This window comes from Thalassophryne amazonica, chromosome 5 (genome assembly GCF_902500255.1).
Source record: "Thalassophryne amazonica chromosome 5, fThaAma1.1, whole genome shotgun sequence".
Lineage (NCBI taxonomy): Eukaryota > Metazoa > Chordata > Actinopteri > Batrachoidiformes > Batrachoididae > Thalassophryne > Thalassophryne amazonica.
In genome coordinates, this window is record NC_047107.1 from 48,344,765 (window position 1) to 48,362,638 (window position 17,874).

General features: G+C 40.8%; 2 protein-coding genes across 3 annotated transcripts in view; one reads left to right on the top strand and one right to left on the bottom strand.

Annotated features, from left to right (window-relative positions):
• Positions 1-17,615, top strand: part of poc5 (POC5 centriolar protein homolog (Chlamydomonas)) — an 87,926-nt gene extending 70,311 nt beyond the window's left edge. For both annotated transcript variants that reach the window (XM_034170117.1, XM_034170118.1), the window contains exons 8-12: positions 3,855-4,034; positions 4,284-4,467; positions 9,074-9,201; positions 16,466-16,636; positions 16,729-17,615. In XM_034170117.1, coding sequence (XP_034026008.1) covers positions 3,855-4,034; positions 4,284-4,467; positions 9,074-9,201; positions 16,466-16,636; positions 16,729-16,860 — 795 coding nt within the window. In that variant the 3' untranslated portion in view covers positions 16,861-17,615. The remainder of the gene's footprint in view (positions 1-3,854; positions 4,035-4,283; positions 4,468-9,073; positions 9,202-16,465; positions 16,637-16,728) is intronic.
• A 31-nt stretch (positions 17,616-17,646) lies between these two features.
• Positions 17,647-17,874, bottom strand: part of ankdd1b (ankyrin repeat and death domain containing 1B) — a 44,558-nt gene continuing 44,330 nt past the window's right edge. The window contains exon 15 of the mRNA XM_034170116.1: positions 17,647-17,793. Coding sequence (XP_034026007.1) covers positions 17,738-17,793 — 56 coding nt within the window. The 3' untranslated portion in view covers positions 17,647-17,737. The remainder of the gene's footprint in view (positions 17,794-17,874) is intronic.

Below are 17,874 nucleotides of genomic sequence, written 5' to 3' on the forward strand. Positions count from 1 at the left end.
CAGCCTATTGAGTAAAATATGATGATCCATAGTATCAAACGCAGCACCAAGACTGTAGTGGTATCTGAGTCCATTGCTCGCAAAAGTTCATTCACTACTTGAGTAAGTGCTGTCTCTGTGGAGTGATATTTTCTAAAAGCAGACTGCAGTGGCTCAAGATTATTCTCAGTGAGGTAGTCCACAAGCTGTCGCGAAACCACTTTTTCCAGGATTTTAGAACAAAATGATAGATTTGATATCGGTCTATAATTCTTCAATACACTAGGGCCGAGATTGGATTTCTTAAGTAATGGTTTAATCACTGCAGACTTGAAACATTTAGGAACAGATCCAGAAGTTAATGAGAGATTTACAATTTCCAGCACAGTTGGTCCAAGAATGGGCCACAGGTCCTTAAACAGTTTTGTTGGTATAGGATCAAGTAAACAGGTTGTGCTTTTACATCATGAGCTTCTTCAGTGCGCCTAGCGAGATACCATCAAAATCTCTAAATCTGGGTAACACCTCAGTGGGCGCATCCATCTCCATAGCATTATGCAGTGGTTGGACCAAAGCCTGCTGAGATATGCTCAACCTAATATCCTCAATTTTCTTCTCGAAATAGTCCAAGAAGTCCTGTGCTGAAAAGGGAGAGTGAATAACAGGTGGCTGTCCATGAATGAGAAATGCTACAGTTTCAAACAAAAACTTTAAGTTATGTTTGTTTTTATTGATCAAATCAGAATAATAGGCACGCTTTGTAGCCAGTAGTGCCTACTTATAATCTAAGACAGCATCACGCCATGCAAGGTGGAACACCTCTAATTTAGAACTACACCATTTCCGTTCCAAACCTCAAGCCTTCTGCCTAAGGTCACGCAAGTAACCATTGAACCAAGGCGACTGTGCCTTGGAAAGGCGTGGCCTTAAAAGAGGAGGCGCAACCTTATCCAGTGTAGCCTTGAGCGCTGAATTCAAGCCATCCGCAAGACTATCCACTGATTGAATATTCTCCAACCCTGAAGCCAAAATTTCAGGCAGTCTGGCTTCGAGTTCAGTCATAGTTGAGGGATTAATGCGTCGCCGCAGAGATAGACAAGGCTTTCGGTCCACTAAATGCAGCAACATAAATGCACACCTAATAAATGAGTGGTCAGAGACCACCGAGGCAAGAGGCAAAATGTCAATGTTTGTCACAGCAAGGCCACGTGTGAGAACAAAATCAAGGGTATTTCCACTAATGTGCGTTGAATCCTGAATGCATTGCTGGAATCCCAACGCATCCACAAGTTCCATAAATGACTTGCAAAGGGGATCAGAGGGCTTATTTATATGAATGTTAAAGTCACCAATAATAAAAATGTTGTCTGCACTAGCTGACAGACTAGAGATGAACGCACGAAATTCATCTAAGAATTCAGAATATCGGCCAGGAGGCCTATAAACAGTGACAAAATAACATGACTGATTACCATACTTCTGACCCTGACAATATGTAGCATCATGAGCAGAGCGGAGAGTCAGATGCTCAAACGAATTATATTTATGACCCCCAACAGTCAAGAAGGTAAACCTGGATTTATAAATGAAGTCCAGACCAAATGCCTGGAGGAAATAGGATGCACTTGAGCTCAATTTTTATCTTCATGGCAAAGGGTGTGAATACTTATGTACATGTGATTTCTTCGTTTTGTTTTGGTTTTTTTGTTGTTGTTGTTTTTTGTTTTGTTTGTTTGTTTTTTGTTTTGTTTTTTGTTTTTTTTTATTAAATGTATTAAAATCTACAAAATTATCAAACTTTTTTCGCATAGTCATTATGGGGTATTTTGTGTAGAGTTTTGAGGAAAAAAATAATTGAATTAATTTTGGAATAAAATGTGGAAAAAGTAAAGTGCTGTGAATACTTTCTGACTGCATGGTAAACAGCAAGGGCGCAGGCTTAAGCTGAACATGTGTGATCTCTGATCCCTTAGACAGCACTAAGTCATGAACCATCATTCATTAATAGCTGATACAAACACATGGCCAACTTTGGGAAACCTTCGTCAAGCACTACAAAGTTACATTGACAAATGACACTTAAAACTTTACTGGGGAAAAAGAAGCCTTATGTAAAGCTAGTCCACAAGCTGCATTGATTTCTCTTTGCTCTGGGGCATCTGGATTGGACCATCACCCAATGGAAATGTGAATTTTGGTCAGACAAATCTAGATTCTAGGTTTTTTATTTTTGGAAGAAATGAATGCCGTGTGCTCTGTACCAAAGACAAAAAGGACCATCTAGTTTGTCAGCTCAAGTCTAAAAGCAAGGGTCTGTCGTGGTATGGAGTTGTATCAGTGTCGCTGGCAAAGGTAATTTACACTTCTGTGATGGCAGCATTAATGCAGAACATTGTACAACAAGAACATGGAAATTTTACAGCAGCATATGAAGGGTTCACATGCAAAACCCAGTATCTCCCAAACCATAAATTTTTAGTTGAGGCCAACGTACTTGGCTGTAAAGGGGACCATCAGTGTGCAAAATATGAAATATGAAAGAATTTGAACAAATTGTTTTCATTTTATTGATGAAAGTCTGTGCATTTCCGCATATGGTTTCCTTTAAATCTCCATTTTCAACTGCATTTTTCTCCATTAAAAGTACTTACTGGGTTTTGCATCTGAACTCTTCATATGTTGCCTTCAAGATGAAATCTTTTCCAGGGACATCCATGCATTTTTCAAGAAGACAATGCAAAACCACATTCCGCACACATGACAAAGGCATGGCTGCAGAAGCAAGTACTGGCCTGCTTGCAGTCTTGACGGATCTCCAGTAGAAAATGTGAGGAGAATTTTTAAACAGCTAATACATTGACAACAACCCTGTATTGTTGCACGTCTTAAAATATGTCATTTGCCTCATTGATTGTATCCTCAATGCCAGAATATCACAAACAGATTCAGCTTTATTGGCCAGCTGTGTTAACACATTCAAGGAATTTGACTCCGATAACACTTGCTTACAGTACTGTCATAAACTAGACATAAACTGGAACAAGGATGAGGTAACTCATCCACACTCTGCACCAAGTGTCGTGGACTTCTCTGATTGACTTTCATCTTCCCTTCATGAACCTGCTCGATAACATTACAAACTGTTGAAATGAGATTTCAAGGTATGGGGATTGCCTTCTGTCAGCCTGTTGGTTTTGCAATAAAGCATTGATCATTTTTTTATTTTATTTTAAAAGAAGTTACAAGTTTGGTTCTTTTGTGTGTATTCCTAAAGATATTTTGAATTATGTACTTGGAAAAACTTTGTGTGGGACTGTAAAGTTATGGACAAGATCAAAAAGCCCACTCTGTCTGGCACACAGGGGTCCATCCCCGTTTGTTTTTCAGTGTTCATATAGCATGTTTACTTCCTTCCCATCTCATTCTCCACTCTGTTCAGCTGTTTAATTTCTAGATGACAAAAGCTGGCCAGACCTTTGTGTTCTGTTTCATATTCATGTGATGTGCTGCTGTGGCATACAATTTCAGATTTTTAGTAGTTTTAATGCTACCTAATTACTGTTGATGCAGTTTAAGGTTTTATGTAAATCACTTGGCACTGCATGAGTTTCTGACCCATAAACAATGTCATGTTTTTACAGCTCTTCTTACAAAATCTACATACCTGAGAATTGGCAGTGCACTTAAAACAAAGTCAAACTTGTAGCCACACAGCTTTTCTAAGCAATTTAGAAAGATGACAGTTTCTATTGTTTGTGAAAAGCAGCGAAATCTATGGAACCTGTGACACAAAGTGTACTGCAGCTGCAGAAGAGTAAATTATTGGTGTAATTATTTCCCTCTGAATATTTTCATGGTCTTGTACTTCCCTACAGGCTCATGCTATGCAGGTGGCACAGCAGCACTACAGTTTCCAGCTGAAGAAGAAGGTATGGTTAGGCTGGCATGCTTTGATCCAGAAACCCTGGAAGATCAAGGTGGAGCAAGCCTGTCGTGCAAGGGCAGAAGAGGTCTGCACCCGCCTGTCAGCAGAGTATGAAGCCAAGCTGGCAGAGGTAGGTAACTGTACCAGAGCTGCTTGAGGAACAAAGAAAGTCTTGTAAGTTTAAGATCAAATTTGGTATTGAAAAGGTTTGGTGTTCTTTAATGATTAGAACCTGCCTTTGTGTAATCACCCAGTCCTATACACCTGCAAAGACACCAAACACCAATAAAGCTACCTAAAAACAAAACAGAAGAAAATCACTTTGCAGTTTCCTGGAGTTTATTGTGAGAGTTGTGTAAATGTCACATTGTCCCTGCAGCACTGTGAGGCCATTCAGAAGGCCCAGGCTGAGATTCATCAGATGCAGCTTGAACAAGAGCACTATGAGGAATCCGTGAAGAAAGCCTTCATGAGGGGAGTGTGTGCTCTGAACATGGAGGCTCTCAGCATGTTCCACACCACAGAGGGACGACTACGACAAGGACCAGTTCATGATCAACACGGTGTGTAACAGAATGACTTCAGAACCCGTATTACAACCTCAATTCCAATGAAGTTGGGATGTTGTGTAAATGTAAATGAAACAGAATACAATGATGTGAAAATCCTCTTCAAACCTATATTCAATTGAATACACCACAAAAACAAGATATTTAATGTTCAAACTGACAGACTTTGTTGTTTTATGCAAATGTTTGCTCATTTTGAAATGGATGCCTGCAACACATTTCAAAAAAGGTGGGACGGGGCAACAAAAGACTGGGAAAGTTGATGAATGCTCAAAGAACACCTAATTGGAAACAGGTGAGTGTCATGATTGGGTGACCCAGCTATCTTAGCTAATTATAGGCCAATCTCCAACCTTCCTTTTCTCTCAAAAATTCTTGAAAGGGTAGTTGTAAAACAGCTAACTGATCATCGCAGAGGATGGTCTATTTGAAGAGTTTCAGTCAGGTTTTAGAATTCATCATAGTACAGAAACAGCATTAGTGAAGGTTACAAATGATCTTCTTATGGCCTCAGACAGTGGACTCATCTCTGTGCTTGTTCTGTTAGACCTCAGTGCTGCTTTTGATACTGTTGATCATAAAATTTTATTACAGAGATTAGAGCATGCCATAGGTATTAAAGGCACTGCGCTGCGGTGGTTTGAATCATGTGAGAAATCTTGGAGTCATTTTTGATCAGGATATGTCATTCAAAGCGCATATTAAACAAATATGTAGGACTGCTTTTTTGCATTTACGCAATATCTCTAAAATTAGAAGGTCTTGTCTCAGAGTGATGCTGAAAAACTAATTCATGCATTTATTTCCTCTAGGCTGGACTATTGTAATTCATTATTATCAGGTTGCCTAAAAGTTCCCTGAAAAGCCTTCAGTTAATTCAAAATGCTGCGCTAGAGTACTAACGGGGACTAGAAGAGAGAGCATATCTCACCCATATTGGCCTCTCTTCATTGGCTTCCTGTTAATTCTAGAATAGAATTTAAATTATTCTTCTTGACTTATAAGGTTTTGAATAATCCGGTCCCATCTTATCTTAGGGACCTCATAGTACCATATCACCCTAATAGAGCGCTTCGCTCTCAGACTGCAGGCTTACTTGTAGTTCCTAGGGTTTGTAAGAGTAAATGGGAGGCAGAGCCTTCAGCTTATCAGGCTCCTCTCCTGTGGAACCAGCTCCCAGTTCGGATCAGGGAGACCGACCACCTCTCTACTTTTAAGATTAGGCTTAAAACTTTCCTTTTTGCTAAAGCTTATAGTTAGGGCTGGATCAGGTGACCCTGAACCATCCCTTAGTTATGCTGCTATAGACTTAGACTGCTGGGGGTTCCCATGATGCACTGAGTGTTCTTTCTCTTTTTGCTCTGTATGCACCCTCTGCATTTAATCATTAGTGATTGATCTCTGCTCCCCTCCACAGCATGTCTTTTTCTTGGTTCTCTCCCTCAGCCCCAACCAGTCCCAGCAGAAGACTGCCCCTCCCTGAGCCTGGTTCTGCTGGAGGTTTCTTCCTGTTAAAAGGGGAGTTTTTCCTTCCCACTGTCGCTGCTCACAGGGGGTCGTTTTGACCGTTGGGTTTTTAACGTAATTATTGTATGGCCTTGCCTTACAATATAAAGCGCCTTGGGGCAACTGTTTGTTGTGATTTGGCGCTATATAAATAAAATTGATGATGATGATGTTGAACAATAGTCCAACAGTTTAAGAACAATGTTTCTCAACGTTCAATTGCAAGGAATGTAGGGATTCCATCATCTACAGTCCATAATATAATCAGAAGATTCAGAGAATCTGGAGAACTTTCTACACGTAAGCAGGAAGGCCGAAAACCAACATTGAATGCTCGTGACCTTTGATCCCTCAGGCGACACTGTATTAAAATCCAAGATCATTGTGTAAAGGATCTTACAGTGTGGGCTCGGGAACACTTCAGAAAACCATTGTCAGTTAACACAGTTCGTCGCTACATCTACAAGTGCAAGTTAAAACTCTACCATGCAAAGCGAAAGCTGTACATGAGCCTGAGCTCATTTAGAATGGACAGACACAAAGTGGAAAACTGTGCTGTGGTCTGATGAGTCCACGTTTCAAATTGTTTTTGGAAATCATGGACGTTGTGTCCGCCGGACAAAAGAGGAAACAGACCATCCTGATTGTTACCAGCGCAAAGTTCAAAAGCCAGCATCTGTGATGGTATGGGGATGTGTTAGTGCCCATGGCATGGTCAACTTACACATCTGTGATGGCACCATCAATGCTGAAAGGTACATCCAGGCTTTGGAGCAACACATGCTGCCATCCAAGTAACGTGTTTTTCAGGGACATCCCTGCTTATTTCAGCAAGACAACGCCAAGCCACATTCTGCACATGTTACAACAGCATGGCTTGTAGGTAAAAGAGTGCAGGTACTAGACTGCCTGCCTGTAGTCCAGACCTGTCTCCATTGAAAATGTGCGGTGCATTATGAAGCACAAAATACGACAACGGAGACCCCGGACTCTTGAACAACTGAAGTCGTACTTAAAGCAAGAGTGGGAAGGAATTCCACCTACAAAGCTTCAACAATTAGTGTCCTCAGTTCACAAATGCTTATTGAGTGTTGTTAGAAGGAAAGGTGATGTAACACAGTGGTAAACATACCAGTGTCCCAGCTTTTTTTAAATGTGTTGCAGGCATCCATTTCAAAATGAGCAAATATTTGCACAAAACAATAAAGTTTATCAGTTTGAACATTAAATATCTTGTCTTTGTGGAGTATTCAACTGAATATAGGTTGAAGAGGATTTGCAAATCGTATCTGTTTTTATTTACATTTTACACAACGTCCCAACTTCATTGGATTTGGGGTTGTATTTAGAAATATTTTGGGGTACACAATATACAGAAAAAAATTTGTAGTGTTGCCTTCATCACAGGCTCTAAGTACTTAAATTGGCAGCCGCTTCTGTACTGCATTGCATCAGGAAGGGAATTTGCCGTAAAACGTGTGGCCAAATACCAATGTGGATCTGGCTGTATCTGCTGTGGCGACCCTGAACAAATGAGAAAGCAGCCTGAAATGACAACACTAGAGTGCAAGAAAATGACAATTTATTCTAGTCAAGTCAAGTGGGTTTTTAATTGTCATTTCAACCATATACACAGTATATACTGAGACAAATAATGTTTCACCATAGTGTACATTTAAAGTGTATAAAAAGACAAAGAGACAATACATATATTATATATATATATATATATATATATATATATATATATATATATATATAATATATATATATATATAGATATATATATATATATATAATATTATAGATGGATACAATGCAGTCACTACTTAAAGTAGAGCATTATGGAAGACAACAGATAACCGCGGGCAACAAAAGACAGGGCATAAGTAGACTTGTAACAGCACTGATTATTATAAGTTAAATTTACACTGAGTTGTATTTTTATTTATTTCATTTCATTTATATAGCGCCAAATCACAACAAAGCTGCCTCAAGGTGCTTCACACAAGTAAGATGTAACTTTACCAACACCCTACAGCAAGCACACAGGTGACAGTTGTAAGGAAAAACTCCCTCTGATGATTTATGGAAGAAACCTCAAGCAGACCAGACTCAAAGGGGTGACCTTCTGCTTGGGCCATGCTACCAACACACTTGACAATACAATACACAGGAACTTTTTGGGAGTCCATGCTGGTGTACAGGACAGGAGGCCTGCAGAAGAAATTTGTAGTAGCGCATTTCAGGTTCAGTGTGAAAAATTTGCATCATGTTTTATTGTTCAGTAGTCTGACTACTTGAGGGAAGAAGCTCTTCCTCATTCTGGAGGTGCGGGCAGTTATACTGCAGTACCTTCTACCTGAGGTTAGTGCGCTTGCTTACAGTGCAAATGGTTCCTGGTTCAAACCTCACCTTAGCCACATTTCTCCATGTATGTGGAGTTGCATCAGGAAGGGCATCCGTCAATGAAATTTAAAATGCAGATCCACCTCGGATCCACTGTGGCGACGCCGAGTGAAAATAAGGGAGGAGCTGAAGGGACTTACGACTTGTACGTGATGGCAGTAGGAGAATAGTGCATGGAAAAAGATGTGTTGTATCCTTGAACAGTGCTAGTAGCTTTGTGCAGACAGTGGGTGTTGTAGATGTCAAAGAGGGAGGGAGGAGAGGCCTCTGTGATCTTTTCAGCCATCCTCACAGTCCGCTGCCGGGCCTTTCATTCTACAGAAGTGCAGTTGCCAAACCACACTGTGATGGAACTCCTGAGGATAGTCCCTCTGTTAGAAGGTCATCAGGATAGGAGAGGGGAGGGTGGCTTTCTGTAGCTTCCTCAGAAAGTAGAGGCGTTGTTTGGCTTTCTTTGTGATCTATATGCTGTGCTGAGTCCATGTGAGATCGTCTGTGATGTGAACGCCCAGAAACTTTGTGCTCCAAACAATCTCAGCTGTGTTTTGTCCACATTGAGAAACAGGTTGTCATGAGCGCACCACAACAGGGCATCATTGTCTCTGCTTATCAAACCTATCACAGTTTCAAATGCTGAATGTAATTTGTGCAGATCTCATTCCAGTTGTGTTCTTCCTGTCTTCAGACCCAGTACCTCCCCATGATGAGCCTGAATCTGCACTGCTGTATCCACCCCAGCCATATCCTATGTCTCACCGGTTTAGCCCAGGGAACCCCGCAGAACCGCGGCCCCCAAGTGAAGTAGAGAATATGGTGAGACAGTGACAAATTCTAAGTATTTTTACATTGAACTGCATGTGATAGTGATTGTTTTGTGTTCCTGGGAAAGACAAACTCTATTTGGGACTATACGCTGTCCTCCTTGTGGTGTGTGTGTGTGTGTGTGTGTGGGAGGGGATCTTTGTTTACATTTCAGAGATGGGCCATCATTCCAGGTGACTGGAAGAAAAGACTTCTTGATCCTCTCTGGAAAGGAAAAGGGCATTGCCTGGATTTTAATACCTACATGGTGTTACATTGCTCTCTGTGCCGGGAAAGGTCTTTGAAATGATTATTCTTAACAGGAATTAGTTTGTTAAGGCCCCCTGACACTTGCACAACTTTGATCCGCGCACTTGCATGCACTCTGCCGTGCACAAGAGTAAACTCATCTCAAATGCATTGTAAACCGTTCTAAACTGTGCGTCGCTTCGTGCAAGTGCGCAAAGAAAATTTCGAAATGTTCAAAATCTCCATCACGCATTAATAATGTTAACATTACGCAGACAATTCAACAAAACTGCATTTGAGTGTAATTGCATCAGCACACTGCATCACAGCACAGCTCTTCTGAACGATTAAAACGAGATGTTAAATCTATCATAAACATACTTTTACAGCTGAACACAAGAAGGGATGAACATGCAATTGTTTTACCAAGCTTTACAATATAAACATGACAAATAATGACCTTTTTAGACAGCTCCAAATGCATTCTCCACCTCATGAAGAGCAGGAAGAGAGGAAAAAAGTTCCAGCTGAAACAGTCCTCTGTGATTCCAGAAGCAATTAGAGGTGTTTTCAACAGGTGTTTTCTGAGAGAAAATGATGAATCCACTACAAAATAATTATTTTCTATACACAGCATCCAGCGCACAAAGCGGGTGGGATTGTCACGATAGCCTGCCCAAAATAGCCTGTCCTGTCCTCGTAGCCACCAGATACTCGGATAATGGGCTTCTAACAGCCTCGTACTCACTACTAACATGCCTCTAACATCTTACATACTGAATACGAAACATACTAAACATACTAATTTTTGAACTTCTCAAAATTAGCGCCAATCTCAGAGATGAGCTTCATTAGCTGAATATTCTACCACAGTTCTCCCACATTTGTTGAATAACTCGACTCGTACCAAAAAATGAGTGACTGTACAAGAAGGTGACTAGTGAGGAAAGTCACCAAGATAACAAGACAACCCTGAGGATGTTATTGGCTTCTGTGTCTGTCCCTGATTGGGGAAACTGTGCATAGTGCAAGTTTTGTATTTTACTTCACCACTCACAGCTTCACAGTGGAGTTGAGTTGAGAAGGATTCTCATACAACAAAACAGATCAGATCTAGGCTTGCATCTTTCATGTGCCTTCTGGGAAACTCCCCCCTGAACTTTCAATTGTTTTAAAAGAAAATCCTTCTCTATACCATTTCCTGCTGAAGCTGGATAACTGGTAAGCTAAAAACAAAAAGCATATTTTCCATGAAAGTGATTCGTTCTTTCTTTATATACTCAATCATCTTGCGTTGCGAGATCATTGGTTAAAAAAAAAATATATATATTATAGTATATATATATATATATATATATATATGCACACACATCACAAATGACAGAAATAAAAAAAATATATATAGCACATTCAAAAAATTGCATGTTCATATGACAGAATACTGAAAGACTCAGATAACTCACAGCCGTTTCAGCAATATAAAGCACTTGGAGCCACTTGTATTTGACATTTGAAATCTAATTTATATCTGTACAAGTTAAAGGATGTAACATAGAACTTATAATAATAAATCTGTATGCCAGACATGAATAGGGCACCGCAGTCTCATTTGAACCCTGCGTGATATCGTGGGATTGACCACTTAAGGAGACAGCCGCTCCCCTTGTGCAGTATACAACCCCTGGCAATAATTATGGAATCACTGGCCTCGGAGGATGTTCATTCAGTTGTTTAATTTTGTAGAAAAAAAGCAGATCACAGACATGACACAAAACTAAAGTCATTTCAAATGGCAACTTTCTGGCTTTAAGAAACACTATAAGAATCAGGAAAAAAATTGTGGCAGTCAGTAACGGGAAAAAAATATGGAATCACTCAGTTCTGAGGAATAAATTATGAATCACCCTGTAAATTTTCATCCCCAAAACTAACACCTGCATCAAATCAGACCTACTCATTAGTCTGCATCTAAAAAGGAGTGATCACACCCTTGGAGAGCTGTTTGCACCAAGTGGGACTGACATGAATCATGGCTCCAACCGAGAGATGTCAATTGAAACAAAGGAGAGGATTATCAATCTCTTAAAAGAGGGTAAATCATCACGCAATGTTACAAAAGATGTTGGTTGTTCACAGTCAGCTGTGTCTAACTCTGGACCAAATACAAACAACATGGGAAGGTTGTTAAGGCAACTACTGGTAGACCAGGAAAGACATCAAAGCGTCAAGACAGAACACTTAAAGCAATAGGTCTCAAAAATCGAAAATGCACAACAAAACGAATGAGGACCGAATGGGAGGAACCTGGAGTCAACGTCTGTGACCGAACTGTAAGAAACCGCCTAAAGGAAATGGGATTTACATACAGAAAAGCTAAATGAAAGCCATCATTAACACCTAAACAGAAGAAAACAAGGTTACAATGGGCTAAGGAAAAGCAATCGTGGACTGTGGATGACTGGATGAAAGTCATATTCAGTGATGAATCTCGAATCTGCATTGGGCAAGGTGATGATGCTGGAACTTTTGTTTGGTGCCGTTCCAGTGAGATTTATAAGATGACTGCCTGAAGAGAACATGTAAATTTCCACAGTCATTGATGATATGGGGCTGCATGTCAGGTAAGGCACCTGGGGAGATGGCTGTCATTACATCATCATAAATGCACAAGTTTACGTTGATATTTTGGACACTTTTCTTATCCATCAATTGAAAGGATGTTTGGGGATGATGAAATAATTTTTTCAAGATGATAATGCATCTTGCCATAGAGCAAAAACTGTGAAAACATTCCTTGCAAAAAGACACAGGGTCAATGTCATGGCCTGCAATAGTCCGGATCTTAATCCAATTGAAAATCTTTGGAAGTTGAAGAAAATGGTCCATGACAAGGCTCCAACCTGCAAAGCTGATCTGGCAACAGCAATCAGAGAAAGTTGGAGCCAGATGATGAAGAGTACTGTTTGTCACTCATTAAGTCCATGCCTCAGAGACTGCAAGCTGTTATAAAAGCCAGAAGTGGTGCAACAAAATACTAGTGATGTGTTGGAGCGTTCTTTTGTTTTTCACGATTCCATAATTTTTTCCCTCAGAATTGAGTGATTCCATATTTTTTTTCCTCTGCTTGGTCTAAAAAAGTACCCGTTACTGACTGCCACAATTTTGTTTCCTGATTTCTTTTAGTGTTTCTTAAAGGCAGAAAGTTGCCATTTGAAATGACTTTAGTTTTGTGTCATGTCTGTGATCTGCTTTTTTTTCTACAAAATTAAACAACTGAATGAACATCCTCTGAGGCTGCTGATTCCATAATTTTTGCCAGGGGTTGTATACACAACATAACTTCACATGGGAAAATGGTGTACTGCAATCACCCAAGCAGTCACGAAAAGTGTTTTTTTTTTTTTTTTTTTTCTTCTTTGGTTCCCAGTGGAGAAGGGAAGACGAGGCAAATGGGAGATGTTGTGTCGGTAACTGGTAGCCTACACAGCTAACCAGAGTAGCTATGTTCTCTCGCCTGCAAATCTTTCCTCCTTGACATATTTGTGCTCTGGGTCATAAACAAACTGCGACACGTCCACTTTCCCACTGCACCATTTTCTTTGCATTTTCACTTTGTTTGTGTGTCATTTGCCCAAAAACTCAGAGAAAATGTTGTTGTTTTTTTCTCCGGAAGTACAGAAATTACATAATATTTTACCACTTTAGGACCCGCCCTCAAATGAGACTGTGCTGCCCAGTTAAATCTGGCCAGATAATTAATATTCATGCTTCATCAATCCATGCCCTTGATTTATTAGCAGTGATTCATGCAAGTTACAATTTGAGTTGGGCTACATGATGATTCTTTGGCTGATCTCACATTAGTATTATAATCTGGTATTCATATGAGTTCAGCCAAAGAATTAAATATTATGCAGTTTATTTTACATTGTAGTATGGTGCCTTTACCTTTTCATTAATGTGCGTACCCTGACATTCGTATATATCCTGTACAGCTTTGTGTGTGCACAAAAAGGTTCCCCTGGCCGATTTGTCTCAACATCAACACTAATATTTTTTGCATGCACCATTGTAGGCACACCTGGTAAATCTATATGGACACAGACATGAAAGCAAAGATGATTCACAGCAGTCACGCATACATACCTCATCTAATATCCAGGCTACAGACTGCTGGAAGAGTTTCAGTCAGTTATATCTTACATCACATGTTGAATAACAGCATTTGAGAAAAGACTGCAGCAGGAAATATATTCTGGGAGGGAGGGGATGGACGATGTTTGTCTTATGCTTGCGTTACACATAACGACGTCAAGTCACAAATGCCACGAAGTACACATTCTTGGCCGCTGATCACGAATGTGATTATTCAGGGCAGAGGCGTCAGGTGTCCTCAGGAACTGCTGCAAACTGTTACCACACGTTATGATTAATGGCACGTGTTGCTGGAGAATTATCAGGAACCATTACGCACGGTCAAGAATAGTGTTCCGCATTGTTGCGCGCTATTGCGCATAACAGCGCATCGTTAAGTTCTGTCACGTTGTGAACGAGGTGAATTGTCTCCACACACACACCCATATTCATCCACCGAATTCAGATCGCTCCAGTTTTTCAGAAAGAACTTTGTGACTGCATGCGTAGTTGGGCTCTGTGCCATGGAGTGGTGCAGAGAGGCGGAGGAGGACAGAGCCAGATGTGTGGCTTCATGCGGCTCATCTCACGCATTTTCCCAAACATCAGGTACATGCAGCAGGTGGAACACCTGCAGGAGCGCGCTGAAGAGCACTGAAATGAGACTTTTAGCCGACTTTGTGTCAGCAATCAAACTGAATGCGGTGCAGCAGGTTTAATTGTGCGCACGCTTCTCTCCTCCGCCGGACTGGAGGAGGTGCAGAGATGTCTGGCTGCACGTGAGTCTCCTCTCGCTCTTCTGGTTGCTCAGACTCGTTCTCCCGCTCATCGGTTACAACAGCAGGTGGAACACCTGCAGGAGCATCCTGAGGAGCTTCAGCAGGAACTGTGGAATGACATTTGGAGCCAAGTTTAATTGTGCGCACGTGACAGAAAACTGATTTGTCGTGGCGCGCAGTGAAATGTGACGCCGCGGTTACAAGGTCGTGTCAAAACGTTGTCACGTTCTATAAGGATCACTACTCATCAAGACGGATCAATATGCTCAGTTGTGACCTCCACGACGTGAGACAAATGAGGGTGGTGTGGTGACATTCGTGGAAGATTTTTTGACAGGCAAAACATGCTCCACGAATATCAAGAATATCACGCACCAACTCGCACTATTAATAAACCTATTCAGATGTGTTAAGTCACATTAAGAATGTCAGGAATGTGTCACGAATGACAGAAAAATGACATCGTAATGCGTCTTGGTTATGTGTAAACGCACCTTTATGTCAGTATCTATAGGCATCAGAATGTCATGTTTGACACCGCTGAAAGCCACAGAATGCTTGCTTTGGCCTACACTACACAAGTAGTGGGAGTGCTGTGCAGAATCTCTGACTTCTGATACTCAACAGGGCTAAGTTCTGGCTCCTACTCTGTTCAGAATTTGCATAGACGGGGCGTGTACAGTAGGCTTGTGGAGTCCAGTGACTTGGGGACCTTGTCGAAAAGTTTTACTGACGTTGACTGATGCTGGGATCTTTATGGAATCATATATGCCCTGATTGCAGTATTTGAGAAGCTGAGTGAGACATTACAATGACTTCCAGGAGTCGGACATCAGAAGTATATCTGTATGTGGTAAAGTGGCAATCTTGTTGAGACACTAGCTTATGTTCATAGTGACAGGCATACAGTTGTGTTCAACATAATAGCAGTGTGTTTTAAAAAAAGTGAGTAAAGCTCAAACTCCTTACAACAGCTTTTTTTTCCAAACACACAATGCATTGAGAATGCTGCACATTCTTTTCCAATGAAAGATGAAGAAAAATGATCAAATTTATTACTTTACAAAAAAAGAAATATATAATCTGTTCAAAAAATAGCAATGTCTGCATTTTTCTTCTGTGAAAAAACAGATGAACTAAGTTTCTGACTGGCAATCAAAGCTTTTGGACGGCGTAGGTTCGAGTCCCGTGTGTGGCATGTAATTTTCATTTTTTTATTTTCAGCCACATCACGCAGCTGCTGCTGAAAAGCTGCTGTGTTCCCAGCGTGCACAAACCCATCGCAGCATGTATGTATTTTTCTATTTTTATTTATTTTTTCGTCACAGTAGCTGCACGATGTGTAACCACATCGTGCAGCTGCTGGCAGTGTGTTCCCCGCGTGCACGAACCGTCGCACTGGGATCGTGCATGCCTGCCCACCAACGCGATGTTTCCGTGGTTCGATCATATGAGCTGTTTCACCGTGAGTCACTCTGGAGTTGTACATATTCGCACTATGTGTGATGGGGCCCTTGGTGTTTTATAGAATATCCCCTAGTTGGCACCATAAGCACCAACAGACAGGTTGTGTGGCAGAGTGGCTATGAAATAGGTGTCAACCAGACTCCAGAAAGGGTCAAGAGGGTGCAGGTTTCTTTGTAAACACCAACTCCACCAAGTGATTTCACTGATTAACAGCAGACGGGATGAGTTCATCAATGGAAACACCTGGTGGAGTTGGTGGTTACAAAGAAACCTGCACCCTCTGTAACCTTTCTAGAATCAGGTTGACACCTGTGCTTTGTATTTCCCATCACTCCCTGCTCTCCCACATGCTGATGAGCTCATTCAGGTGTTTGTTGGTACTTGAATGGCTGCACGCCTGAATGTGCTCATCAGCATGTGGCAGAGCAGGGACAGATGGAAAATGTATTTGAGGGCGGCGCTGGTACTTGAGAATTGGGTTTAGAACCACTGACTTAGAATGATAACTCTTAGTGTAAAAAGCTCTCAAACTGGTTCTTCTAAAACAATTTACTCAACACTGAATATCTCAAAGTTAAAATAAGTTCTCTGTTGTACATTCATCATGTTTATTTGTGACACAGTACAGTACATGTAAATTGTTGCAGGGGAGTGGGCGTGTCATTGCAGCCAGCCAGCAGAAACCTTCAAGGACAGTGACAGCTCGTATCACTTCACACGCTGACGTTGGCAAGGGGGCACACAGCAACCTTCACGTGATGGGCGTGGCTCCACCCTCTGCTTCTGTCACGGTGGAACGGCATCATCCTGTTACAAAGGTATAGGACAGTGAGGGTCCCATTCAGTAAGTTGAAGGGTTATGGCCTGATATCTTATATTAAAAAGTCCTTTTTCCTTTCTGCTACTTTAGCTCACCATTGGTCAGGCCATGGCTGCCAGATTTCCTCACTCCTCCCAAATGGGACAGAGCTCCAGCAGAGGCAAAAGCTCCTCGAGAACACAGAGCGGCACATGCATCGACTTCATCAAAGTAGTTGACTGACCCAAGCACATGTTTAAAAGAGAGTCTTGTATATTTAAATGTAGGGAACAGCCGTATATTATGTAAGACCAGAAATACAGTTACAAGAAGAACCTTGAAGACATCAGAAGACTGTTTTGATGGTCCTAATTTGAAGGATCAAATGTAATTTTAGAATTTTTCCTCATAGTTATATTGTTCATTGTAAATGAGGAGTTGTTGCTTTGTGTTGCTGGTCCTGTATATATGTCAGAGGCTCTCAAACAAACAGCAAGGTGTGTACTGCAGAAAGTGGTGGTGCAGGATCCTGTCAGATGTGTGATCCCACAAAGACAATATTACAGCAATACAGGACAAACACATTTTATTAACTTATGATGACTGTAATTTAATTTTTACTATAGTCAGTTAAGAATTTATGGAGCATTAACCAGCAGAGAAGTGCCACTTGTCTCTCAAACTGTCATTTGTACACGTAGATACTTTTTCAGTGTAAAACTCAGTATAATTTGTACCAGTCATTCGAAAAGGCAGCTACGTCTGCGTCACTTCATTTATTGTAAGCAAGCACTGGATCTTCTGTACAGTAGCAGGATTCATAATGCAAGCTTTTAATTGTTAAACATGTTTTGAATGATCAGCTGTACAGTTACAGATGTAAGAGTATTATTTTTTCAATTATGCACAGGTAAAACTACTAAATGTGAAATCAGATTTTATGCATTTGTTTTACCTGTATTTCATATTTTATCTCCAAAGTGCAAAATCAAAGCCATTGCTTTTTTGTTTTTATTGATCTGGTGCAAAGTTGTACTTTGTAAAATAAATATTTTTCTCATCTTTGATGGTCTAATGATGTAAAACGTTTTATTCCCAGTCCATATTCTTTATTCCATCCTCATGAAATGCTGCAGCTCTTGCTGCCTCCAGTCTCCGCCTCCATCCGCATCAGATCTGTAAGACATTTTCTGTCACCACCAAAGTGTAATATTCATCTCATGCTGGTGCATGTCCTCAGATCACACAGCTGTATGG